At 55.9% G+C, this 27,312-nt stretch overlaps 2 protein-coding genes across 20 annotated transcripts in view; one reads left to right on the top strand and one right to left on the bottom strand.

Moving 5' to 3' along the window:
- Positions 1–14,089, bottom strand: part of RTEL1 (regulator of telomere elongation helicase 1) — a 37,574-nt gene extending 23,485 nt beyond the window's left edge. For 10 of the 19 annotated variants that reach the window (XR_013961534.1, XR_013961535.1, XM_080686288.1 and 7 more), the window contains exons 1-9: positions 12,837–13,217; positions 12,045–12,304; positions 10,927–11,122; positions 10,500–10,593; positions 9,844–9,925; positions 9,555–9,615; positions 6,272–6,347; positions 5,570–5,654; positions 76–141 (exon numbers count right to left, since the gene is read on the bottom strand). Coding sequence is in view for 17 of the 19 variants with exons in the window: in XM_080686288.1 (XP_080542414.1) it covers positions 76–141; positions 5,570–5,654; positions 6,272–6,347; positions 9,555–9,615; positions 9,844–9,925; positions 10,500–10,593; positions 10,927–11,122; positions 12,045–12,146 (762 nt within the window). In the remaining 2 variants the exon portion in view is untranslated. The other 9 variants (XM_080686275.1, XM_080686285.1, XM_080686283.1 and 6 more) reach the window with 9 other exon arrangements.
- Positions 14,090–15,092: 1,003 nt separating this feature from the next.
- On the top strand, positions 15,093–25,965 carry STMN3 (stathmin 3). Its single transcript, XM_080686272.1, has 5 exons — positions 15,093–15,581; positions 21,957–22,052; positions 22,278–22,453; positions 23,672–23,863; positions 24,272–25,965. Exons 1-5 carry the CDS (start codon positions 15,563–15,565, stop codon positions 24,329–24,331), a joined length of 543 nt encoding a protein of 180 aa, XP_080542398.1. The 5' UTR covers positions 15,093–15,562; the 3' UTR covers positions 24,332–25,965.
- Positions 25,966–27,312: the final 1,347 nt, after the last annotated feature.

The raw sequence follows: 27,312 nt of genomic DNA, 5'->3' as shown, positions 1-27,312 counted from the left end.
GGAGGGAGGGAGGGAGCGAGGGAGGAAGGGAGGAAGGGAGGGAGGGAGAGAGTGGGGAAGGCCACCAGCACTCACCACGTTGTGAGCTTCATCAAAGATCACCACCGTCCCCTTCAGGTCGATGCCATGTGCCCGGCGACTCTACAGGCGGGGGAGAGGATGCAGGGCTGCAGCTGAGTGGGGCAGCCGCTGGCCCTCAGGGCCCCTGGAGGCCAGGAGGGGAGGCTCAGGGAGCACAGCCCTGGTGAGCCCGAGTCCCATACCACCTAGGACACTGGGCAGGCCCTGATACCTGCTGCTGGGTGGCGGCTAGTTATAGGGGCCGGGCACTGCCCACCACCACTGGGCTGGATATCAGGTGTGTGTCATAGTGACACGAAGCACAAGGGAGCAGGCCATGACCCCTTGCCACAGCACACTCAGCAGCCACAGGATGGAGAAGACCACCCAGCACCTGCCACCCCAGCATGGGAGGGAAGTCACCTGCAGAGGGGTCTGGCATTCATACTTTTCACTTAATCTTAATTCTCATAAAATAAAGTGCCCATTTTAAGTGTGCCATCAAGAGGTGACATCTCCGCCATACAAGCCCCTCTTCCTATGAGCAGGGACCAGGACTGTGAGGCCAGGCAGGAGGCTCCTGTGTGGGCGTGCTCTCCCGAGCCCATGCTTGTGGCTGCGTGGAGAGCAGGTCATCCCTTCTGATTGCTCACAGCTGTTCTTGGGACACCAGCTGTTTAAGAACAGGGCTGTCTCTGGCTTTGGTGAATGTTAAACTTGCTGACACCAATTTTAGGTCTTTTGAATTTCAGCCATTTTGGTGGGAATGTGGGGCCACCTGCCTAAGGTCTTCGTGTGCAACTCCTGAACATTTTTTTTTAAAAAATAATTCTTTATTGTTGACTGTCTCCAGCCCACCCCAGCCCCTGGCCTTCACCACCCTATTGTCTGTGCCCATGGGCCATGCATATTTGCACACAAGGTCTTTGATTGATTGCCTCCCACCCACCCACCCACCCTCCCCACCTTCCCTCTGGATTCTGCACTCTGTTCCCTGCTTCCATGTCTCTGGGTCCATTCCGTTCATCAGTTTATTTTGTTACTTAGATTCCACATATGAGGGAGATCATGTGACACTTGTCTTTCTCTGACTGACTTATTTCACTTAGCATGATACTCTCCAGGTCCCTCCATGTTGTTTCAAAGGGTAAGAGATCCTTCTTTTTTACTTATGCATAGTATTCCATGCTATAAATGTACCACAGCTTTTTTATCCACTCATCTACTGATGGGCACTTGGGCTGTTTCCAGATGTTAGCTATTGGGTAAATTGTGCTGCTATGAGCATAGGGGTGCATATATTCTTTCTGATTGGTGCTTCGGGTTTCTTAGGATATATTCCTAGAAGTGGGATCACTGAGTCAAATGGGAGCTCCATATTTAATTTTTTTAGGAAACTCCATACTGTTCTCCACAATGGCTGCACCAGTCTGCATTCCCACCAGCAGTGCACGAGTGTTCCCTTTTCTCCACATCTTCCCCAGCACTTGTCATTTGTTGGTGGTAGCCATTCTGACAGGTGTGAGATGGTACCTCACTGTCGTTTTAATTTGTATCTCTCTGATGATCAGTGACTGAGCATTTTTTCACATGTCTCTTGGCCATCTGTATGTCCACTTTGGAGAAGTGTCTATTTAGGTCCCTTGCCCATTTTTTAATTGGGTTGTCTTCATTTTGTTAAATTGTATGAGTTCCTTATATATTTTTTATATTAGCCCTTTATCAGATGTACTAGTGGCCGGGTGCATGAAATTGTGCACAGGGCGGGGGGGGGGGGGGCGTCCCTCAGCATGGCCTGCACCCTCTCTAATCTGGGACATCCCTCTCACAATCCAGGACCACTGGCTCCTAACCACTCACCTGCCTGCCTGCCTGCCTGCCTGCCTGTAACCACTCTGCCTGCCAGCCTGATCACCCCCAACTGCCCCCCTTCTGGACTGATCACCCCCAATTGCCCCCCACTGCTGGCCTGCTCACCCCCAACTGCCCACGGGTACCCTCGCAGGTAGCAGGTGCTGATTAGGGGAGGAGGGCATGATTGTTTCCTGGGACTGTAGGTATCGAGCTTTGCAGAGGGTTCGGCAGGCCTCGGAGGGGTGGGCTCTGGCCAGCAGCCCTGTAGCGGTGGTCATTCCTGGAGGCGCTGGCAGGGGGGGGCGGGAGGGGGGGTGGTGAGGCCCAAGGGGGAGTAACAGTCAAATCTCCCCGCTTGGTGCCATTCTTTAAATGTTGCCATTTCACAGCTGTAAGTGCTCAGGGTGGGCTCCAATCTCCTGAAGTGGGGTGGGGGCCAGGCAGGCTAGGTCGGGTTTAGCCGCAGCCCACAGCGAGGTTCAGTGTGACATGCTGTGGGGCGAAGGGGTGGGGGCTGACCCTGGGGGGCCGCTCGGGCCTGCCTCCACCAGGTCAGGAGTTGTAGGGAGGAGGCGTGCCTGGCCCCAGCAGAGGGGCCCAGGCACCATGGGGCAGTGGGAGGTTAGCTCTGGGGGTGGAAGTCCCCACCTCCGTCCCCACTCAGCAGCTCCTATCTGTTGACCGGTCACTGGTCATCACTGGGACAGCGTTAGGACCAATTAGCATAGTCCCTCTTTATTATATAGATTATTGTCAAATATGTTCTCCCATACAATGTGCTCCCTTTTTGTTTTGTTGCTGGTTTCTTTTGCTGTGCAGAAGCTTTTTATTTTGATGTGGTCCCATTTTTTTTTTAAATATATGTTTTATTGATTTTTTACAGAGAGGAAGGGAGAGGGATAGAGAGTTAGAAACATCGATGAGAGAGAAACATCGATCAGCTGCCTCCTGCACACTCCCTACTGGGTATGTGCCCACAACCAAGGTACATGCCCTTGACCAGAATCGAACCAGGGACCCTTGAGTCTGCAGACTGACGCTCTAGCCACTGAACCAAACCGGTTAGGGCTTGATGTGGTCCCATTTGTTTATGTTCTCCTTAGTTTCCTTTGCCCTCGGAGATGTTGGTAAAGATATTGCTACGACATATGTCTGCTATTTTGCTGCCTATGGAGTCTTGTAGGATTTTTATGGTTTCCTGTCTTATATTTAAGTCCATTTTGAGTTTGTTTTTGTGTATAGTGTAAGTTGGTGATCTAGTTTCATTTTTTTGCATGTATCTGACCAATTTTCCCAACACCATTTATTGAAGAGACTGTCTTGACTCCCCTGTATGCTCTTGCCTCCTTTGTCAAATATTAATTGAGCATAATGGCTTGGGTCGATTTCTGGGTTCTCTGTTCTGTTCCATTGGTCTATATGTCTGTTCTTGTGCCAGTACCAGGCAGTTTTGAGAACAGTAACTTTGTAATATAGCTTGATATCTGGTATTGTGATCTACCTAGATCTTTTGATTGGAGCATTTAATCCATTTACATTAGAGGTGATTATGGATAGGTACTTATTTATTGCCATTTAAATTCTGTATGGCTAGGTTTCTCTATTTCTTCTTCTCATTACAGCAGTCCCTTTAGCATTTCTTGTAATGATGGCTTGGTGGTGATGAACTCCTTTAGTCTTCTTTTTTGGTCTTGGAAGCTCTTTATTTGACCGTCTATTTTGAATGATAGCCTTGCTGGATATAGTAATCTTGGTCTCAGATCCTTGCTGCCCATTACCTTGAGTACTTCATGCCATTCCCTTCTGGCCTGTAGAGTTTCTGATGAGAAATCAGGTATCAGCCTTGTGGGAACTCCTTTGTAGGTAACAGTTTGCTTTTCTCTTGCCGTCTTTAAGATTCTCTCTGTCTTTAATTTTTGGCATTTTACTTATGATGTGTCTGGGCGTGGGCTTCTTTGGATTCTTCTTGCTTGGGGTTGTCTGTGCCTCCTGAACTTGTGTGACTTTTTCCTTTACCAGGTTAGGGAAGTTTTCTGCCATTATTTCTTCAAACACATTCTCTACCCTTTTCTACCTTTCTGGCTCTTCTGGCACACCTGCTATTCTAATATTGTTACGTTTCATATTGCCCCACAGCTCCCTTAAGCTGTCCTCATGTTTTTTGTTTTTTCTTTTTGGTTCTCTGACTGAGTGATTTTTTTCAACTTTGTCTTCTAATTCACTGATTCGATCCTCAGCTTCCCCTAATCTGCTGTGTATTCCTTCCAATGTGTTCTTTATTTGTGTTATGTCATTCTTTATCTCAGACTGTTCTTTTTTCAGTTACTATATTTTATTCATGCTGTTGAGCATCTTTACCATCACTGCTCTGAACTGTTTCAGATAAATTTCTCATCTCTGCTTCATTTACCTCTTCTTCTGGTGACAAGGGCTGCACATATTTTGGGCACCGCCCTTTGAAAGACAAATGTACCATGAGTACCTTCTCCCTTTCTGTGACTTGCCTTTGAACTTCCTTAATTTTCCTAACTCTTTCAAAAACTCAAGGCTTTAAATTGTGGTGAAGTCCCATTTATCAGTATTTTCCTTCATGGGTGCTGCCCTGGTAGTCTGAGTGGAGAAAGCTCTCGACCAATGCTGTGACCCCAGGTCCTCCAAGGAGGCTCAGCTTCATGCGACGGGAAGTAGTGAAGTCCGGTGGAAGACCCACTCTTTTCCAAACAGACATCCAGCTACTCCAGTACCATTTGGGGGAGAAACAAACAAACCCTTCCCTTTCCTTTCCCACGGAGATACCTTGGCCAGTCTCTGTGGGTCTGTCCTGGACTTGATGTGCACGTGTCTGCAGTGAGTCCAGGAATCAGGAGTGGGAGTTCCACCTGCTCTGAGATCAGTACGTTTCCAGGAGGTCAGCTGAGATATCATTGCCTTTGGGTGCCCAGGCCCAGTCTCCAGGTTAAAAGCAAGAGTTGGGAGAATCACATACAACCCTCAGCAAACCACTGCTCTCTGTGCCAGAGTCTGACCTCCTTGGGCTCCTGCTCCTCCTCCTCCACCCTCTCCAGCCATCCGCTCCAGCAGTGGTTCAGGGGCTACTGTTCCTGAGGCCATGCCCCCAGGCTCACCCCATGGCCCTTGGGCACTACCAACTCCTGTGCAGACTCTGCTGGAAGTCAGAGCCCACATGCTGGCTTTCCTGTTGACTGCCTCTCAGCATCGAGACCTGTGCCTGGCACAGGGCCTGGTCAGCATGGTCCCTGGGACCCAGTCGATGCCAAAGCACAGGGCACATACATGGGGTGCTTCCATGACATGGAGCATGAGCTGCTGGACGTGATGCCCCTGCATTAAAACAGGAGGGCATAGCACTCCAAAGGCCAAACACCGCCGACACTCCAGTCCGGGACTAAAGCTGACTGCCAGATGAGGGCAGGGACTGTCCAGCTGCAGCCCTGCGGTCTCCTTGCTACCCAGCCAGCTGCTCGGAGCTGGTCACAGTGAACCCTGACCAGTGAGGGATACCGGGTCCTCCCACACATCTGCTGGTCTGAGTGAGTCTCTAATCCCAGAAGCCAAACCAGCAGAGGCTAGATGGCCCCTCACAAGCCCAGAGACACCCGGGGTCAGGAATCGTTCTACATGGCTGAGGCCTTACCTTGGCATCCAGCAAGTAGTTGTAGGGCATGAAGATGATGTCAGCCTGCTGCTTCAGGTTCCGGGACAGGTAGTACGGGCACAGCCTGGGGCACAGGGGAAGGACGTGAGCCTCACAGGGCTGGGGATTCAGGACATGCATCAGCCACCATGGGCTGCAGGCTGAGGCTGGGCTGGATGCACATCCTCTGATGAGCACAGGGGTGGGGGGAAGCGGAACATATGTTCAACTCTGGGAGTGGATCACCTATTTAAAGACTTAGAAAAACAAGAAAACCTCAACCCTGTTCTGGGTAGATTGGTGAGGGAAGCAAAAACAAACTATCCTGTTTCATCACAGCGTGGAGACCTGATGCTCCGAAGTTCCAGCAACCATCAGAGAGGTGGCGGGTAAGGGTCCAGTGGAGGGCTGAGCCCAAGGCAGGAGGGTCAGCACCATGCCCGCTGGTCCCCGAAAACCAGACCACAGGAGCACAGTGGGCGGGTCTACTCCCCAGGAGTCACTAGTGAGCAGGCTGAGTGCAGGGAAGGAGGGCAGTTCCATTTATCTCTCTATTGCTCAGAATCGTTCATGTTTTTTATACTGAACAACTGTTAGTTCCATGATTAAAAGATGAAAAGGAAAGAAATGTGTGTGTCCGCACATGGCAGGAGGTCCCAGCCTGGAAGGCTATGCAAATGCGACCTCAAGGGAGGGACTTACTTGTGCCTGTTCCCATTCTTGACCAAGTCCTCGATGTCCAGGATGGGTGTGGCCAGGTCCTGCTCCAGGCTCTTCTCTGGGGACACAGACAGGAATAAGCACACACCCTTTTGTCCTCTAAGTCCCAGACCCCAGGAGACACTCAGGATGGAACAGCTCCTACGAAGCGGGCAGAAGGTGTGGCCACCCTGAGACCCTCCCACAGGGCAGGACTGGGGTGCCCAGCCACCTGGAGTCTCACTGGAGAGAATCCTTGACCGACGGGCCTCAGGGCTCCCAGGGAAGGTTCTGAACCGAAAGTGATCCCGAGGGAGCCCTGCTCTGCACCCCAGAAAGCGGCTATCAGCCGAGGCTAAGCACCAATAGGAGGGAGCACGGGCAGGGTGTGGAGCGCCTCAGCCGGTCATTGCCACCCAGAGGCTCTGAGGACAGAAGTATCTCCGATGAGCCCTGCAGGTGTCTGACCTGGAATTAGGCTGCGGTCTGGCAGCAAGTCCTTTCCCCTCCACTAGTGAGAAGAGGCCCAGTATCCCCCAGAGGAAAGCCGGCCGCAGCCGGGAGCAGAGCGCTGGGGTCACTGCCTGCCAGGTACAGTGCAGGGAGCATGCGTCTGAGGCAGAGCCCACCTAAGGCCCAACAGATCCAGGGCCCCTTCCTCTGGTGACAACCATGTTGGGCACCACTCGCTGCTGACTGCATGGTCCCGGGTGGAAAGGGCTTCAAGAAGGGGCACAGGAATCTGCTGGGAGCTGCTCTAACCCAGGGAGGCCAGGACCTTGGCTGGCAGGACCAGTGGTCTCTGACTGACACTCCGAGCCTTGGGACAGCCGTATGTGGAAACCAACCCCTGGCTCCCGGCCCTACAGTGGCAGGTACCAGACTAGCCCTAAAGTGCAGAGGCCAGAACACACTGGGCCTTCATCGGTGACACAACCCCAAAGTGCCTCCAGGAATAGCAGGCGAAGGGGAGGAGGAAGAGCCATCCACGCCACAGCAACTGACCAGCAATCCACAGTGCTGTGTGGCAGGCCAGCCATCAGCTCAGCGACCTGATGAGGGGGAAGCAAGGAGGGCACCCCAGGCTGACTGGTGAGGAGACGCTACATGTGCCCCTCACCCCAACGCAGGCTGGGCAGGTTCCAGCTCTGCATCTCTCCTTCCTCCCATACAAGCTTCCCCTCCTCTCAGGCCCCCCTGGCCTCTCCCCACTTCTCTCTCTCTTCCAAGGGCTGGGCAGCTGCTGGAGACACCCTCACATCCCATGGGCAGGGGCAGGAGAGGCTGAGCCACAGCAAGGATGCTCACGTTTATGGTGAGTAGACCCAACAGCACAGGCAGCAAGAGCCAGGCAGAGCAGATGGGCTGGGGACCAGGGAGGAGACATGAAGCCCAGAGCCAGCAGGCCAGCGGGGGCAGCTCCCTTGCTGGCCATGCAGGACCTGGGGCAGTGGGATGGGGCCGCAGCCCATGGGCCAGCACACACCAGCTCCAGCACTACCTTTGCCGTGGGCAGAAAGCTCCCCTCAGCTGCCACCCCTCCTGACCTCCTCCCCTCCCTGCTCAGGGACCCTCCAAGAAGATGAGGGGCAGTGCTGGTGAGGGACCCAGCAGGTGAAGGCGAGGCCAGCAGAGAGGGTGAGCTGACCCACAGCAGCCGGGAATGGTGGCTAGAGTGGTCCCCACCCAGTGCTGCTCCAGGCTCTGGCACATGGCACCTGCACCCACCTCCTCTGATGATGTGGACAGGGAGGCAGCCATGGGGGGCAACTCCATCGACCCTCATGGGTACAATGCCAGGGTCCACGCAAGGCTGGACTGGGGTGGGAGGGCTGCGAGCAGAAGATGCACAAAGCAAAAGGGAAAGAATGCCTCCCACGCAACAATATCCACAGGCCCGAGCAGACACAGGCAGCAGGGCAGGCCGTGCTCCGGCTGGGCCACACCCCTTCACTGCTGTCCCAAGTGTCCTCAGTGCCACCAGACCCAAAACCAGCAAACAAAATCGGGTGAGTGAGTTCGAGGAGCTTGGGTCCACGTTTCAAGCCAAGCTCTGCAGGAGACGCCCGAGGAGGGCCTGAGCCATGCCCACATCGGGCACACACTCTACCCATCTCTCCAAGAAGCAGGGCACAGGGACACCTCCTGGGGGAGTGGGGGCCCTTGGCGCAGGCCTCTGTGAGCAATGCTGTCCTGACCCTCTTCCAGCAAGGCCCACACACTGGGCGCTCCAAACCCAGACAGACGGCGGCCCACTAATGCCTAGAGAGTGCTCTGAGCCCATGTCACCTCTGGGTCAGGGTCTGAGTTGCAACCCTGAGGCAGGAAACAGAGGGAACCTCAACTTCCCTCCCTTCTCCACCTCTCCCCCCCCACCCCCTCGCCCACCACAGACAGGAAACTGGAGGCTACTCTGGAGGCCGTCCTGCCACCGCCTCTGGAAGCCCCTGACAGGCAGGAGGGGCAGCCTCAGTGGAGAAACAGAGAAATTGGAGGTGAGAGTACTAGCGCCAACCCCTGCACTGTGGCCCAGCAAAGTCAGCCACAGGAGACGGGCCTTCCCAGGGCCGGGGCACCTGCAGTCACACACATCAAGCCGCACCAAGGCAGGCTGCTGCCACCAGCCCTAGGCTCATTGCTGTCACTCATCTCTGCATGAAGCTATTCACCTCGCAGCACACGGGCTGGAGGAGTTGCTGGGACTCAGAGAGCGCCACGCACACGCCGTGACGCGTCACAGGGAAAGGACACACTGCAAAATCCCCAAAGGGAGAAGTGCGTGGAGGAGTCCGGGAGACTAGGCACATGTTTCCAGAACCCTCCCCGCCAACTCCCCCAGAACAAGCTGTCACAGACTGTGGAATGCTGCACTCGGGAAAACCACCAGACATCCAGTGCCTAGGCTTTCTCCTGGGGTCACCCAGCTCCAGACTCCCAGAGGGAAGTGGGTGCTCAGCAAAACCCACATTGTTTGCCAACAATTTACACTCAGGGAGCCCCTCCTAAAGGGGTGGTGGGGACATGGGGTACCAGCCTCGCCAGCATGCCTTTCTGAGATGGCAGCCTCAGGCCCACATGTGGTACATCTGCATGCAATCCAACAGAAGTCCCCAGTTAGGAGAAAATGCTGGGCACCTGCCTCACCAAGCTGAGTCCCAAGGGGCAAGAGCCATCAGGCTTGTGAGGCCCCAAGCCCAGCCCCAAGGCCGCACGTGCTCTCTTCCCAGCTGCTGTGTGCTGACACTCAGCAGGAGCAGCCCCCGGCCCCTTACCTGGACCCTCTTACCTTCTATGTTGTTGTAGAAATGACAGGAGCGACTCGCCACCTTCTTGCGGCACAGGTGGATCTGGGAGGGAAAGGACGTGTGGTCCCAGCTTGCGTGATGGCCAAAAAAGGGCAGAGCACTGGGCTGGCCAATGAGTCCACTGCTGATGGTGGGAGCCCTGTTCCAGCCAGCTCCACCCAGCCAGCTCTTCACCCTCTATCCCCCACCCTGAGGCACAGCGGGGGTCTGAGAGCCAGGAGCACCACCTAGCACAACCACAGAGGACAAGCAGGCGGCCCAGGAGCCCACCTGCATGTGGTTACTCTCCTGCTTCTTCACCTCGGGGTGGATGCACAGCTGCTCCCGGGAGCCCAGCACACACACCCTGGGCCTGGGAAGAGAGAGTCGTGGGGCCCAAGAACGAGAGGGCAGTAGCCCACAGTGCCGTCCAACAGCCTGAGCTGTGTGGGCACACACGGGGAGCACCAGGAAACTTGGCTCACATAGGCAGCCAGAGGGAGTGGCCATGGCCAGAATATCCCAGGCTTGGGAGGGGCTTCCTCCAAGGGCCCGGAGTGAGCAAGAAGCCAGAAGTCCAGGCTGGGATTGCAGAGGGGAGGAGACTCGACAGCACCCACGTGCTCGCTCACAGGGAGGCAAGTGGGGCAACAGGACTCCTGCAGCTCTGCCGCTGGACCTGGGCAGAGCCTCCCCCATCACAGGTGCAGCAGCGATGACCACACCACAGCTAACACTGCAGCGCCTGCAAGGAGCTCAGGGTGCGGACCAAGGTCATCACACAGTCGAAACTGCTTTCTCACAGGCAGTGGGCATCGGCGACTGCCCAAGCATGCATGGAGCACAGCATGCCCTAGGCTCGGGTGGGGGCACAACACTGTCGACCACCGCGTGGAGGCCATTCCCCCCCCCCAATTCTGAGGCAGGGTGAACGCTGCCTGACCCACCGGTAGGACGTGTTCCGAAGCTCGCCGATGACCTGTGTGAGCTGAGAGTGGGTCCTGGAGGCATAGATGATCTTTGGGATGTCCGCGTAGCAAGCTGCCCAGGCACAAGGAAGCAGAACAGGGCATGGCTCCATGAGACAGTGTTCTCATGTGCTGTCAACCCAGGAGCACTCAGCCAGCTCAGCACTTCGGACAGCTAAACGTCGGATACCGGTATCATGCCAGGAATGGGTTAGGTGGGCATCTGCAATGTCCTCATACAGCTGTAAGGCTCTGAGCCTAGGTTTGCAGCCAGGATGGGGAGAAGTGACGTGGCAGCTACAACACTGCCTGCTCACTGCACTCGAGGGCCTCACCTGCCCACTCCAACCCTTCCCCCCTTCCTTTTGTCCCTGCATTCCTGCGGGAGGCCAGGCCAGGGGCTGACCTGTGGCGTCTCCCTCTGAAGCAGCATTCCCCCAGGAAGACAAGGGGCGACCGAGGAAGAGATCCCCTTGGGTCCTCTCAGCAATCTTGCAGGCAGAGATGGCGTCGCGGAGGTGCTCCCTCCAGGCCAGTGTGCTGCAGAGCAGGCACAGGGTCTTCCCTGTGCCCGTGGGGCTCTCCAGCACGCCGTTCACTTTCTGAATGGGAAAGCGGGGTGAGGGAGGCAGGCCACACTCCCCATCTGAGACAGACCTGCAGCTCTGCTCAGGCAGAGCCCACCCACCAGGTAGCAAAGGTCCTGAGGGACATGGGACTGTGGATAATCCCATAGGACTACTTCCACTCTCAGACCAACGCTGGTTCAAGCCGGCCCTGGTTAGCAAACAATACGCAGAGCGTTTTCCAGCCTCATATAAATAGCAAGGTGACTAATTATGTGCCACGTCTCAAAATAGGAGCTTGTTCTGCGATTCTGGGTCCAGGCTTTCACATTGGATGGAACCTGGTGGCCTAAATAGCTCTCAGACGGGAGCTTGAGCGGGAAACCTGGGAGACAGAAAGGCAAAGCTGTGCCAGGTTCCTCGCCACAAGAGTCTGTGCTCAAGAGCAGCCTGGAGCCCAGGTCAGGCAGCCCTCGGGGGCTGGGGCTCAAGCAGGGAAGAGGAAACCCATCAGAATGCCACCTACATCCTCCCCCCTTTTGCACCCCCCCCCCCCCCCCCCCCCCCGCTGGCCGAGGTTTAAAGACCTTCCACAATGAGGACTGGGCACCGGCTGTCTCTCTATCCCTCTATGTGGGAACAGGCCCTCTGGATCCTCAAATGGCTGGCTGTTCACTTGGCCTCAGCTCAAACATCATCTCCTCAGGACACTTCCTCAGAAGCCTATTACCTTTTGTCTTTCCTTCACAGCACTCATCACGGTCTAGAATGACCTTTTCTTGTTCATTGTTTATCGTCTCTTATCCCACCTAGACCATTGGCCCTACTTATTGAATCCCATGTCCAGAAGAGTGCCTTTCACCCAGTAAGACTGGGCCACAGTGAATAGGACGTGGAGTATGTCGGTTCTTTGCTGAAGTTCTGCCCACACTGACCCATCCCCAGGTACAAGCTTTACCTTCTGCAGACACTCCAGAACTTTGGTCATGTACTCCTCCTGGCATTTGTATGGCTGGAAAGGGAAATCCACGGTCACCCCACTCAGGATTATCTTGGGCATAGTGGTCTCTTCTCAGGAGGGCTCTGAGGTTGGCTGACATGCAGGCTGTGTGGGTCTGTGAGAAAAAACCCGCTCTGAACACCTCAGGGTCTCAGGCACTCCAGGTAAGGGATGCCAGCCCGTGGCACTGGGACATGACGCAGTTTTCCAGGGAATTCCTATGGCACAGAGATGGGGACAAGACTGTTGGTAGGCAGCTTTTCTGGAGGCCAGGCCACTTCAGTCATCTCAGGCAGCCCCTCCCAGGGACAAGGCACTAAGGCGCGCCTGTGACATCCTATCACAAGGAGCTGGAAGGTGAAGAACCTAGCATCAGCCCTGCCTTGTCCTTCTGCCTCACACAACTCCATCCCGCTCTGAAAGGCGACCAGGCTCACAGACTAAAGGAGCAGAAGTAGGGCACGGTTCCACACGCTCCACCTGCGATAATTCACTTCCTTCCACCAGAGTTTGAGAGGCCAGATTCTAGCAACGTCCCATTCCAGCCTGGGCCGGTCGGAAGCTCCTGGCCCTGTGTCTCCCAACCCTCTGCTCCCCTGGCCCGGAGCTACGCCCCATCTCTCTGGTGGGCAACTACGTGTAACGAAAGTGCATGTGTGCCGGCTCTAATCTGGGAGGCGAATCCGTGTGGTCCCCAGCAAGTCACTCAACTTCTCTAGGCCTCAGTTTCGCCTGGATGCCCGCATTCACCTAAACAATGAATGCCCGCCCTTGCTGCAGGGCCCGGCCAAAAGTGAACCACAGCCAAGGGACCGGTTCCGCCAAGAGCGGCGCCCAAAGCCCAAGAGCGCAGGAAAACTACCAATCCCAGAATGCAGCGCGGCCAAATAGGTTAGCGTGGACCTGAGGGCAGCGCGGGGCCTGCCGGGAGCTGTAGTCTCGGAAGCCGCCACCCGGCTTAAAGTACCAGTTCCAGGGTCTCCGCGACTCTTGGCCCACTAGTCTCTGCGGAAGCCTTCCACGACCAAGGGTCCCAAGAATTCACCACAGTCCGTCCGGGGCACCACCAGCGCGTGCTCCGCAGTCTGCCAGTTCGGACTCCGCGCGCTGAGTTGCGTAGTGGTCACTTAACGTCACTTCTGCTCCCACTTCCGGTCCGTTGCGTTGCGCTCCCAGCGGAAACCGTTCTCCAACTGAAGGTTCCGCGCTGCCTGTGCGCTTGGTTTCAGGCCCCACCTGACTTTCTTTGACCCTGAGCTCAGGAATGGGCACTCCATCTCCCGCGGGAAGAAACCTGGGGTCCCGCCCGTGCCCTCCCTCGATGTCATCTCCTCCATAGCCTCCATTCCACTATCCTTCCCTGGGCCAAGCTACCTTGGTTGCCTGGAAACCAGAACTCTTTAAGACTGGAGTCTAACCAATCACTCTCCTTAAGTCTGCAAATGGTTGCCCCTTGCCGTGACCTGGCTCCTGGGAGCCTCACCAGCTCCTCCTTTACTGTCCCCTGGGTTTAGCCACTTTTCCGGTCAGTGTCCCTCACTGGTTAGGGTGGGGTCCCTCTGAATCCCCAGCATCTAGCACCAGCTGGCAGTCAACAAGGGGTCCCAGGGGTCAGCACAGCTCTGTGGGGTCAGAAATGCTGGTCTAGGCAACCCCAGCATGTTCCAAAGACATCAGGAAGAAATCGACGCTGCAGTGATGGCCCACGGGCCACTGACAATACTGACTTCAGAGCTCCTCATGGGCTCATTAATGTCCAGATGTTATCCACCAATGGCACATTTATGTCACATGTGTGTCCATGCTGATGTGTGAGATCATGCTTGGGAAGTGTGGGACACATGCTGTCATCCACCCCCACCACCTGTTCTGGTGAGGGAACTGTAGAGTGTCTACCTTGGTCTCTGAGCAGAGAGCTTGGAGAAGATGAGGAGCTCTGGCCACACACTTGCTTAATACTTACCAGCCACAGGCTTCAGAACTATCCATTCAGGCATTGGTATGTTTGTGCTAATGACCTCTAAGATAAGTTCTTCTGCTGTGCACACTTCACAGGTGAGGGAAGAAAGCACAAGTGGTTAGTAGATTGCCTGAAGCCAGCAGCTAGAAAGTCTCAGAGAGGAAAGGGAAAGAGGCTGACCAGAGCAAGCCCTACTCAGAGGCACAGGGATCTTGATCAGCCAATAAACTTGAATTGATTGTCTGCTTTGGCAAGCTTTGTGAGACTCCCACAGTGGACCAAATGCCATGTGGACCACAGGACAGATGTTAACCAGTCATACATTTGCTCCTTGCTCTGTGTGCATATCAAGGTGTGTTTGTATACACACCTTTTGGGCCTCCTCCTGGCTGACTCTGATCCTTAGGTTTATCCCTGACTTTCACCTTTCTGAGCCTACCTCATCTCTCTGCAGGTTCCCGGAGTTTCCCAGAGTTTTATTCCTGGCCCTGGGACTTAATTGCTTGTGGAGTAAGCACTGCTCTCAGCCTCGGTGACTCTGTCCCTGAAATGGGAATAACAGTTCATCTGTCTGACTTTCTAGTCCCAAAGTGAGGCGAGGTGGTCACTGCAGAAAAGGGCCTACCATCTCTGCAAGGATCTCCCTTTGTGGGAATCAACCAGAGCCCTGAGCCCGGGGCGGGGGGGAGGGGGCAGAACACCCATCCACTCACCAAATGTGCACATTTGTCCTCTACCACCTGGGAACTGGAGTCATTGCCTCATCTTACCCCTGAGAAATCTTACCCAGAGGGTTCAGAAACTCACTCAGCCACACAGCAGTGGCTGTTAGCCCTGCTTGGAAACCACCTATATCTTGCTTCGAAGCCCTTGTCCCAGGCCCTTGGTCACCGCCCCCACTTACCCTCTTCTCTGCCTCAGAATTTGCCCGTCCTCTGGGATGCCTCTCTCAGCCTCCACATCAGCCCCCACCCACGTCCATGACATGCTTTCCCCTCAGCACAAGCTGGGCACACAAAAGGTGCCAGCAGCCTCCATGAAGAGCTCTCTGACGCCACCCTCACATAGAGCGGTCCCCTCCTGTTGGGCTCACCATGAGGAATGGGGGCTGTCTGCACCATCCCTCCAAGCCTGCACAAAGCCAAGCTGGGACCAGTGTGTCCCTGCAGTGAGCGGTGGAGGATGGGCATCTGTTTGCAGCACTCTGCCCCGCATCTCCGACTGGGCTCCTCCCTCCCTCCATCGCTCCTTCCTTCCTTCATTCACCCCTTTTTCTCCTACGCCTGCAGCCCCTGCCACAGCCAGGCTCCAGTTCTCTCTCTCTCTCTCTCTCTCTCTCTCTCTCTCTCTCTCTCTCTCTCTCTCTCTCTCTCTTTTCTCCTCCCCCTCCCTCTCTCCCCCCGCGACGCGCCGCCTCTCTCTCTCCTCCCTCCTCTACCGGCTCTGCAGCATTCGCCCGCTGCAGCTCCAGCCGCGCCCGCGCCTCCCGGTCTCCGCAGCACCCGCCGCCAGCACCATGGCCAGCACCATGTCCGGTAGGCGGCTTGCCCGGGGGCTTCCAGGGACCGCAGCGGGTCTCAGCAGAGGCCATTGTCTCGCTTCGCCTGATGCTGGGGCCAGTTGTGGACTCTGTTTTCTCATCTTGGACCCACGCACCACAAGAACGCAGGGCGCGGCCGGGCCGAATCCGCAGAAACCGGGATTCAGAGGTCCCGGGTTGGGGCGACCCCGTGCCCCAAGGGATTGCGACGCGGGTCTGGCGGGTGTGGCCTGGAGGAACGTCCTGGGCGAGGGCGTCGGGGTACCAGGCCTGGCGCGACTGCGGCGGGTGGCTCCCAGGAGGTGGGCGCGAGTCCGTGCCCCTAGTAGGCGCGCTTGCGGGTGCGGACAAGGTTCCCTGAGGTACCCGGCGATCCAGACCCTGGTGAACTGCGCAAAAGGCGGGGTGGGAAGGGGGAACCTTTGTGGGAGGCCGGGTCCAGGACTGGCGGGGCCCAGCCCTTCCGGCGCCAACGGAGAGCTCCGAAAGGGGGTGGGAGGGCTGAGAGAGGGCTGGAGGGGACCCGCTGGAACTCAGAGGGGCGGCACTCGGACCTCGCATCGCTTCCCCTCCCCTCGCCGCTGCCTACTCGGGGACCACCCTCTGCGACATGTGCCACCGCGGGGGTAGGGGGAGCCACCGCCCTTTGCGCAGCGGGTTTGGAGGGGGAGGGGCTGCCGCCGTTCCGAGCCTTCCCAGGATGGGGCTCGGGCCCCCCTCTCCCACCTTCCTGCGCGGAGCTCCGGCGGAGGGGCGGGCACCGGGCGGGGTGGGGGTAGCCGCTGGGCACTTGCCAGACGGGGGTAGCTGCCAGGGGCCCCCAGGAGTGAGGAGGCGGGGCTCGCTCTCCCCAGAGCGGTCTGCTCCGACCAGTTGCCCCAGGACCAGCTTCCTCTTTGCACTCTGCGACGGGCGGCCCCACTTCCGCCCTGTTTCCCACTCCGACCAGGACCCGCACTCCCGCTACCCTTTCCCTCCACCCTGGGGGCTAACGGAGTCCCCGCTCCGCTCCCTGGACCCAGTTCTCTCCAGAGCTCCGCCCACCGGTGTGGGCCCGGCTCGACCCCGCCCCTCGGGCCCGCGACTCCAGGCCCCAGGTGACCCGTGGGAGGAGTGTGTGTCCCTGAGCACACTCCTCCCACGTCGTCTGGGGGTCGGGTCCCTCTAGGCTTCCTCCACACCTGCCTCTCGCTGACTTTCATAGAGATGGGGGACCAGCAGAAAGAATCCCTCCTCCAGTGTGCTGCCCTGAGGGCCGTGGTCCTTGTTCCTCCCTGAGCCTGCGCGGTGGGACAATGGGCAGCCTCTTGTGGGGAGCACATCTCAGCGTTTTCTCGTTCACCCTCCTTAGTGGTGAACACCCTGCTCAATAGGCCTCCCGGCCCCATCCATCCGACAGGTAAGCAGACTGAAAAATCACCTTCCATGGCTGTCAGAGCTGTGCAGACACCCTCTGACCCCAGAGCCCCCTGACCCCAGCCCTTTCTCTTTGCCAGATGTTGGGGCACCGCTGACCCTTACTTGATCCCACAATTTTTCTGGCCCCTGGCTGAGGCCCCAGGCCTGGGCTTTCCTGCTCTCCATCAGCGCCACCCTTGATAGAGTGTGGCTACATGTGCGCAAAGCTGTGCTCATCACCAGTGCCTCCAGCCTTCAGCACTGGAGAGCATGGCAGCCTGTCCCAGAGGGGGCTGCCGAGGCCGCCAGTAAATGTGGCCAAAATCGGGTTAAGTGAACTCCAGCTGTGGCTTCTCTGTGAAAGACATCGCTGACCCACTGGTGGCTCTGTCTGGTCTTCGTGACCAGGGTGAAGAGTTGTCATCTGCAGTGGCCTCCTAGCTGCCACAGGTTGATCGTAGGTTGGGGGGACGCGAGCTCTCTCTTGCTCTCACTTGGGAAGACATGGCTTCCTCTCCTTGCCAGGGTCCATCTCAGGCACACGGTTCTCACAGGCTTTCGCAGACTCCTGCTCACTCTGTGCCTGATACAATTCCATCAGGCGTGAGGCCTCCCGCCTGCTACTGAGCTCTCTGGGCCTCCATTTCCCATCTAGTGGGGGTGATAATGACAGCACCTCCACTGGGCTTGTTCTGAGGGTAGAATGAGAAATTTCAGGACAGGTGCTTGGCCTGCTGCCTGGCAAGAGGAGAATGCCCCTCCATGTCAAGTAGTGTGACTGTTGTGGCCACATTTCCCAGTTTCCTGCCCAGAGAAAGGTGATTGCACCAACAAGTTTCCCCATATTGGGCTCCTGACACTGTTGGAGGCAACTCTGATGGTTAGAGAGGGGCAGCTTGGTGGCAACAAGTGCTACCTGTTGGAGAGCAGTTAGCAGCATCCCCCAGGGCCCTTCTAGGGGTGAGTGGGCATCTGTGGGCCACCAGGCCTCCCAGTTCTCCCCATGAAGCTCCCAACAGGAAAGTGCCATCAGAGGCCTGGGCTTGTGACCAGGCTCTGATCCTGGCATGCGGTGTGACTTTGGGTGGGCCACTTGCCCTCTCTGAGCCTCCTTTTTCCTCTGTATGAATGAGGCTGACAAAGGTGTCTGCCTGGCTGGCTGATCTTGAGGGTCAGTTGGGAGAAATGGGTGGGATTTGCTCCCTCCATAGGCACTGGTATTGTTGTTACCATGTGGCTATATGCTGATCTGGTGCCTTCTAACTCTTGCTCATCTGGGATCTAGCCATCAAAGCCCAATATACATTTTTGTATATTTAACATTTGATATGAAGAGGAAGGGGGAGATGAAATCAATCAGGTCATGGCAGAGATTTGTTTGTATGACTTCCTGAAGCCAGGGATGTGGAGGGAAGAGAAGGGTGCTGTGAAGGGGAGACAAGGCCCGGTGCCTCGTGACCTCAAGGGGCTTCTGAGCTTGAGTATGTCTGTGAAGGGGTGGCCTGGATGGGTCTGGGTCTCTATCTCTTCCCTCTGCAATGAGACATAACCTTTAAGCCCCTCCAGCTCTGAAAATACAGGTGTAACCTCCTGTCTTGCATGAGGCTGAACTGGCTTCATTCTCCAATTCCCCACCTGCTATCATGCAGCCAGACCACAGAGCAGGGCTCACTCTCAAGTCCCTTCCCATTTGGCTTCATGAGGATAAGTCTTCTGGGAAGGACTGGGATAAACCAACCTGGGGAATCTCCATGACCATCAGACACTGAGCTGTGTTCCTGTTTGAAGCTGTAGGACACAGTCCCTCACTTCCCAGGTGGACACTTACCCCTGGGCTCGGCTGTGACCTATGAGAGCTCTGACCTGTCTCCAGTCCCCTGTCCCTCTCCTCTCTCTCTTGACAACACAGTGCTCATACCTGCCCATGCTCCCCATCCTGCTCCCTGAATTGCTGCTAGCCTTCACCCATGCTGAGGTGACAGTGACCTGGAAGGAAGCACCCCCTGGCATTTGTCCATAAACTTGTTCCTCCTCTTTAATGGCTCTGCAGCTCCTTTTCCTGGAAAAATTTCAGGCTCAAGGCAGAGAGGAGCCAGAGCAGCTGTGACGCCCCAGGTTCCTGGCTTGTAACGTAAACCCACTCACAGGTTCTGAAAGGTCACGATGGGAGACTGCATCTGTTGCCCGGTGGCAGGTGCTGGCAGGGTTAGACAGAGTCCACTCCTTCCTGTTCTCTCCCAGAACCCAGGGGTGTCTCCTGATCCAGACCCCTCCGGACACCCTCCCCATCTTCCCTTCTGAGCACGGGGCTGGCTACTCCCCAGCCTCTCCTGGACTGCTGCTCCTGGTGAGCCAGCTCTGCCTGGTCACAGGCACTGTGATGTACCCCTCTGCCTCCTCTTCGAAATGAACTTTTAACAACACCAGTAATATATGAATAGAAAGTAGGACCAAAGTCCCCTGTGAGCCCCCACCGCCCTCCCGGAACCAATGAGTAAGGTGTGTTTTTGCCCCAACCCTCCAGGCCCCCAAGGCTTTCTATGCTGAGGTCCAAGAGTTCTTTGTGTTCCCTTCACAGCCTCTGGGGCTCTCTCCAGAAGAGTCTAGGCCAGGGGTGGGCAAACTTTTTGGAAAATTCAAAGTAAACATCATTACATAAAAGGGTACGGTCTTTTTTTTTATTTCAATAGTTTTATTCATTTCAAACATTTTAACAAGAAGAATGTAAACACTAATTATTATAATTTGAAACTTCAAAAAATGGAGGAATCATAGCACAATAACATACCTTATATTGAAGATGGCAAAGGCAAAATAAAATTGCCTAACAAAGGAAAGGTACAAAAGCCTTTCAAATTAAACTTAAATATAATAAAATAATTTAAAACTAAAACAAATAGGAAAGAACAAAATGTGTAAACAGTAAATTAAACATTTTCTTTAGTGCAACTTCCAAATTATGCCCGGGACGTAGATGTAGATGGCAATGTAGACTGGGTTGAAAGGCTTTTGGTCTTTAAAACATCAACTTCAGTGGGAACAGTGTTGTTGGTCTCCTTTTTAGCTAATGCTCTGATACTGTGCTCTCCAGGGGCGTGTCTCCCTCCATCACCACGATAACGTGTCTACGCATTCCCAGGGTGATGTTGGGGGACGCGTCCTCGGGCATTACAAGGAGCCTCTGGAAGATTGAGAGGTTGTTCCTTCTACTGAATGGGCAGATATAAATCCGCCCACTCAGAAGAAGGAGCTGCAGCCGTGTTTCCCGTGTTTCCCGACGTTGCCATGTTAACACTGTGCTGGTGAAGGAGCGGAGGGGAGAGCAAGAGAACCCTCTGCTCTCTCCGGCTCCGTGGGCCGGATAGAACAGCCGAACAGGCCGGGTCCGGCCCGCGGGCCGTAGTTTGCCCATGGCTGGTCTAGGCCTTCAGGGTATTTTGATCAAATAACCTCATTCCCTGTGCTGGCTGTGGGAGGACCTGCTCCCGGGAGCTATTCCCTCAGACCAGGGCCTGATTGTTTCTGTCCTGTGCCCTGTTTCTACGCCAACACTCTCCTCACTTTCCTGTTAACTCAGTTTCAAAACATCTTGTGTGAAATTTTAAAAAAATATTTTAATTGATTTCAGAGAGAAGGGAGAGGGAGAGAGAGATAGAAACATCAATGATGAGAGAGAACTCTTGATCAGCTGCCTCCTGCACATCCCACACTGGGGATCAAGCCTGCATGTGCCCTGACCAGGAATTGAACCGTGACCTCTTGGTTCATAGGTCGACGCTCAACCACTGAGCCACGCAGGCCAGGCGTCTTGTGAAATTTGATCAGAAAGTTTCTTGTCCATCTAAACCCTTGTCCAAATTTTTGTGTGCCCCTTGGAAGAGTGCTTAGGGGACTGTGCATCCTTTTTCCTTCATGGAAGCCAGACTCCCTCTCCCTGGAGTATGTCTCTGGTGTCACATGGGTCTCTGAGCCTCCTAGACTTCAGGACCTGCTGGAGTGGTGAGAAAAACACAGACCACCTGGAATTGTGCGTGAGGAGGTTTGGGAAAGTCACTGGAGTCACCTGGGCCCAGCATCATCTTGGTTGAGTGGGGTGACAGTATTGGGCTTGCAAGATTGACTAATGTGTCTACTTTGAGGCCTGGTTTGCCATGAATACACCACAAATAGCTCAGTTATTTCCATTCCAAGAGTGGGCATTTCCCCTTTCCCAACAGGGCTCAGGTTCAACTCTTTTTCTGTCTGGGAGGTGATAACTCTTGCTTGTGGGCACTGGCTCTGCAAAGCAAAAGGGTGGGCTGTGGTGCTGAACGGACAGCTCCCTTCCGTTTGGCCCTAGATGGGCAACCAGTGCATCTGGTGAGGCCTGGGTTTAATGTAGTGACCGCAATACTGTCAGGGTAAGTGGAGGGGGCAGAGATAAGGGAGTCTGTGGGCTTCACCCAAGTGTACAAGCTCCACTCAGTGCCAGCCCAGTCCTGAGTGGTTAATGTTGTCTACCCCGGGGGGCAAGTTCTGAGAGGGGGAAGTGGTATGGGGGGTGGGTAGAGGGAGTGAGAGTTGGGAAAATACAAGTGACAAAGAAACAGAGATACAGAAATATAAGGAGATAGTGACAGATAGAGAGCCAGAAAGACAGAGGGATGAACAGAGACATAGACAGTGAGGGAGTAATCCAAAGAAAGAACAAAAGACAGACACAGCAGTGCAGAGAGGGAGGCTGACAGACCAGGGCTGAGAGACAGGATCAGAGAGAACAATGCAGGTGACCCACAGGGAGGCATGTCCAAGGAAAGACTGCAGGTGGGGAGGGAGAGAAGAGATGTAGAGAGTCAGAGATGTGGGAACAGAAAGAGCCAGATGACAGGCTCCCAGAGAGATGCACCAGAGGGAGGAGCTGTGTGTGTGTGTGTGGGCGGGGGGAGATGGGGCAGGTGAGGGTGGGGCTGCTCACCTGGCCTCCCACCCACAGCCTACAAGGAGAAGATGAAGGAGCTGTCCGTGCTGTCACTCATCTGCTCCTGCTTCTACTCACAGCCACACCCCAACACCATCTACCAGTATGGGGGTGAGTGTGCCCACTCCCCATCCTGTGGCCTTTTGACCTCTGGCTTGGCTGGCTTCTGGAGAGGGGCTTTTGGGGAGAGTGGCTGGTTAGGGACTCAGGCCTGTAGGCCCTCCATGAGCAGCCACACTCTCTGGCTCAGGCCTCGAATTGGATGTGTGCTGGGAACCAACCCCTCCACCCACCTCCACTTGGCTGACCTTCCTGAAGTCTGATCTTGCCCTGCAGACATGGAGGTGAAGCAGCTGGACAAGAGGGCCTCTGGCCAGAGCTTTGAGGTCATCCTCAAGTCCCCTTCTGACTTGTCACCGGAGAGCCCTGTGCTCTCCTCCCCCCCCAAGAGGAAGGACACCTCCCTGGAGGAGCTGCAGAAGCGGCTGGAGGCAGCTGAGGAGCGGAGGAAGGTAAGGATCCCACATCTGGTCTGATGAAGGTAGCCAGGAGGTCTTGTTGGCCAGGGACATGGTCCCCAAGGTGCAGGGTGCTCCAAACCACTGCTTGGTGGTTGGCCTGTGGTGGAGAGTCCCATGGTTTCCTGCACCTCCTCCTGAGAGGTCAGAATGGGATGGGGGAGGAAGGATTCCCAATGGCAGTCAGCTGGAGGGAGACAGTAACCAGACACTGTTGGGGGGCCTTGGCCATGGCCAGGAGGGTCTGGTGGTGGCCCTGGAACATGAGGCTGGACTGGCATCCTTCTCCTGGACAAGGGAATGAATGAGAAGGAAGGGCCTCCATGTGCTGGGGACTGCACAACTAGACCTGTTGGGGGTTCAAGGGCCCACGCCCCTCCCTGCCCCTTCACCTCACACCAGCCTCTCTGAGGCTGAAACACACAGAAGAGGAATTGCTCTCAGGAGTGTGTCCTGGTACCCAAGCTCACAGGACAGGGGCAGCAGCCCCACCTTCTTCACGGCTTCCCAAAGATAATCCAGAGCGACTGGCCTTCTGCGGAGGCTGAGGGCTCTAATTACCCCTGGGAGCCTCAGGCTCTCCTTGGGGGCCACCAGGCAGCCCCTCCCCCAGCAGGGCCCAACACTGTGTCACCAGCAGCCCCAGGCTCCTCTCTCCAACTTAGCCTCTCCCCAGCACCCCTGGGGAGCCGGCCACCACTCCTAGCACCTTAGGAAGCTCAGCACCTGGCATGTACCAAACCGCTACTTTGCGCTCAGCGGGCAGAGGTTTGAAGAAGAGACGGGAAGGTTCAGTGATGGCCCACAAGTTTAGATTCTCTTTGCTCCTCAACGTTCTCCCAGCGCACCGCGGGGCTTGGAGCGCCGAGAGGAAAGGAGGCTGCCTTGCCTAGGGCGCCCTAGGCATAGCAGGGAAGGGGCAGCTCTGCAGCCAGGGAGGGGCCAGGGGCGGAGCGACGAGGTGTCTTCGGGCCTCGGAGCTTTCGGCGCTCAGGTCCTCGGAAGGCAGGCAAACCAGGAAGGAGGTCCTCCTTCGACTCAGGACAGTGTAGGCGTGAGCTCCGCGAAGACTTGTGTCTTGGGGGCAGCAGGGCAGGGTGACGGGCCCTGGGCGGGTCAGATGGCAGCGTGGGGGACCAGGATAGGGGCGCGGGGGTCTGGGCTGGGGGCGGAGCGCGGGCTGCGCTCCACGCCCTCCAACGCGCCGCACAGACGCAGGAGGCGCAGGTGCTGAAGCAGCTGGCGGAGCGGCGCGAGCACGAGCGGGAGGTGCTGCACAAGGCGCTGGAGGAGAACAACAACTTCAGCCGCCTGGCGGAGGAGAAGCTCAACTACAAGATGGAGCTCAGCAAGGAGATCCGCGAGGCGCATCTGGCGGCGCTGCGCGAGCGGCTGCGCGAGAAGGTGTGCGCTGGACGGGGCGGGGCGGGACCCCAGGCAGAGCGCGGAGGCCGCGGGATGGGCTCACCCGGCATTTTTGGGGGACCTCCAGCAGTGGACAAATGAAGAGCCATAATCTGGTCCTGCTGGGACACAGTCGATAACGCAGTAATAAACGGACAGGCGTCACTTTTGAAGCGCTCAGAAGCAGTGCATCCGGATGTGAGCTAGGAGACGGGAGGAGCTGCTTTGGGTTGGGGAGCCAGGGAAGTCCCCATCCTTTGGCGGTGCCTGCCCAATGCACCCCCAGGGGCCCCATCGCCGGGTCCGTGCTTGGGGCCAGCCCAGGATGAGGCGAGGCCCTGCCGCTGCGGAGGGTGGGGTGAGATGGGGGAGCAGGACCCCAGCCCACCCCCGCCTCGTCCCCCGCAGGAGCTGCATGCCGCCGAGGTGCGCAGGAACAAGGAGCAGCGAGAGGAGATGTCCGGCTAAGGGGCTTTGGACACCACAGCACCTGGATCCTGAGCCGAGACAAGAACACATTCGGGTTTTGTTTTTGTTTTGTTCAACTCTGTCTAGATGCTACACTTTGTTCCCGCTCCTCCCGCACTCCCAGCTTCCTGCTTCTCTTTCCGCACTCTGAGCTGTCCAGTCCCGTGGCAGCCGCTGGCCACAGGCTCTCCCTGGAGGAGTCACAGGCGGGGTGGGGGTGGGGCACAAGGTCCCTCAGTTCAGGCACCAGACCGGGTGGTGGCTGGATCCCCTCTTGGCAGTCCTCTTAGTGGACGTGATGGTGACCAGCAGTGGTGGCAGGAACATGTAGTCTTTATGCTGGGTTGTCCTGTGAGCAACTTGTCACTTAGGGCACCCCAAGCAAAGGCACCACCACGTAAGGTCCTGGGTGGAGGAGGAGGAAGGCGTGGACTGAGAGGAACCTGTGGGCAGTGTAGGTCAGCCTTGGGGATGTGCACAGTGGAGCTTTGCGAACTGGTGGGTGGAGGGTGCAGCGCCTGTTAGTGTGGCTGTACAGGGGTCCTCCGAGACCAGCTGGCCTGGGAGCCTGTAGTCATTGCGTGTGGCTGGAGAGGGGGCGTGTGGGATGTGGCCTGGCCTGAGTCTTCAGGGAGTGGGCATTCTCTACCTAGGACCCAAGAGCAGGCTGGGTGGTGTACAGGGTTGTGGGCAGCATGACACCCCTGCTGGCCCCTCCTCCCAGAAGTGCCCTCCTTCCAGAGCCCCCAGTCAAGGCCCTGTGGGAAAAGCCCGTTTCTGCTCTTCCTCCCCTCCTCCGGAGACCTGTCCTCAGAGCCTTTCGCAGTCCTGGCGCCTTCCTGTGCCTGCCCACGATGCTCCTGCACTCGCGCTTTCAGGCTTGCCTCCAGCCAGTGTAGCCACGTATGAGTGGCAGCCACAGGTGCTTCTCGGGAACCCCTAGCAGGGGGCAGGGGGCAGGGGCCAGGGTTCCCAAGCCACTGCGCCACCTGGTCCATCCTTGGCACTCCTGGCTGTTGGCCCCTCTGGCCAGCCTGCAGGCTGGAGTCCTGGCTCTAGTACTTTCCTGCAAAGACTCTCCTGGACTGGGTTCTCCCCCGCCCTCAGCCCGGCCTTTGAGGACTGCCACCTGCCTGGACATGGGGTTGTCTGATTTTTGACCCCTTGCAGCACTCTCCCCTTCTCCAGGGAAGTCCCACCCTCCGCAGGCACTGGTGGCAGGGTCCCTGCTGACCATTCTCTTGGTGGAGAGAGGAGGGGACGGACTACAAGTCCTTGCAGGACCCAGAGCCCAGCTTCCTTCCTGCAGAAATGAACGGGGGCCCAGTCAGGGATCAGGGTGGCAGCTGATCCCCGGGGCTTAGGGGAGATGGGGACACATGCCTCCTCCTCGTCTCCATTGAGAGAGCCTCCAGAAGGGATAAGCTAGGAATGGGCCCAGCAATGCCACCTGCAGCTTTGGTGGGACTCAGAGGGATGTGGAAAGGGAGCGGAGGGCTGAGTTTCTTTTAGCTGTGGCAGCTCTCAGCGCGGAAGCCTAGTGTAAATGCACCCATTTCATCCTGTAGTGAAAATGAACTTAAAAACGAAATCAAATGAACAATTAAAGAAAAAACAAACGTGTGTTTAAGAAACGGTTGCACTGTCCCAATGTCCTGGGTCTGTGGGGTGGGGAATGGGCTTCGAGCTACCGCCTGTGCATGAAGGAGCTGCAACTCCCTGTTATCAAGCTTGTTTTACCACCACAATTAGGAGTAGTTCTAGTGACAATGGCAATTTTAAGAAATGAGTGTGTAAATGACACACAGCCCATTTCCCCTTCAGAGCCCGGAGCAAGGGGGTGGGGGCCCAGGTGGCTGCTGGCCATGTGGGCACTCTGCCTGCATCTCCATAAGTGTCACCTCAGTGGCTGCACAATCACCTATGTTATGGATGTACCAGGACTTTTGAGAAAACTTCTCCAACTTTTAGGTTTCAGGGACCCTTTACAATCTTAAAAATTTAGGGAGAACCTCTAAAGAGCTTTGTTTATGTGGGGTATGTGAGTCAACAGTTGTCACATTAGGAATTAGAACTCAGAAATTAAAAAAATATTAACTCATTTAAAAATTATTTACCCAGGGACTCTTCCCCTCCCCACATGGCAGTCTGTGCTATGAGATTCTTTCCCCTCCCCACATGGGAGTCGGTACTTGTTCTTCAATAAATTTCCACCTTTGCTGTACCAAAAAAAAAAAAAAAAAAAAGATATACCCATTACTTGTAGCATAACACTTTAAAATTAAAAACAATGGGAAAAAAACTGGAATGGTTGAAGTATATGAAAAAAGACTGGCTTCATGGAGATCAATGGCTGTTGGAAAAGGAATGTGTATTTTAATAGCTCATTCCTTAATACCAAACGGAAGCTGGAGGAGGGGTAGTTTCTTAAAAGTTGGCTGCAATGTGAATCCAAAACCAACTTGAACTTTCCTTGCTCTTGCATCAGCCGTCTAGTCTGTCACGTCCTTGACTCAATCTTTACCCATGGGTGGGGACTCTGGGGCCAGAGCGGAGCTCAGGGCCTGTATAGCTGCAGAGGGAGGGGACAGGATTGGGTGAGCTGGGCCTGCCTTGTACTGCTTCCTGTCTGGTCTGGAGCCCGAGAAAAACAATGAGAGGCCTGGTGATGACCTCCTAGTCTGCCTCTCCAGGGTCCAGGTGTTCTCAGGAGAGGGTCTAAAGTTGGTGACCTGCACGACACTGAGTTTTCCTCTCCCCTGCAAAAAACCCAGAGTGAAAGCTCCCTCCCCGTGGGACCCAGGATGGGCATCTCCCATGAGTGTGCCTGGGGAGAAATCAACACCCCCATAGCCCAGTATGAACTAATCCATCCTGCCAGCCAAGCAGAGCCCAGTGCTGTAGTCTAGCTCTTTTGGAGACAGAAGAGGTGAGGTCAGGTTCAGATGTTAGGCTGGAGGTCATGCTGCAGTGGAAACATG

This window comes from Plecotus auritus (genome assembly GCF_963455305.1).
Source record: "Plecotus auritus genome assembly, chromosome: 8".
In the NCBI taxonomy this organism is placed as follows: domain Eukaryota; kingdom Metazoa; phylum Chordata; class Mammalia; order Chiroptera; family Vespertilionidae; genus Plecotus; species Plecotus auritus.
The sequence above is the reverse complement of the archived record's forward strand: the minus strand, read 5'-3'. Positions and strand labels throughout refer to the sequence as shown.

Coding starts and splice junctions, on each gene's coding strand:
- STMN3 (XM_080686272.1), top strand. Junction 22,053..22,277: donor CACCATCTACCAGTATGGGG/GTGAGTGTGCCC, acceptor CTTGCCCTGCAG/ACATGGAGGTGAAGCAGCTG. Junction 23,864..24,271: donor GCGAGCGGCTGCGCGAGAAG/GTGTGCGCTGGA, acceptor CGTCCCCCGCAG/GAGCTGCATGCCGCCGAGGT.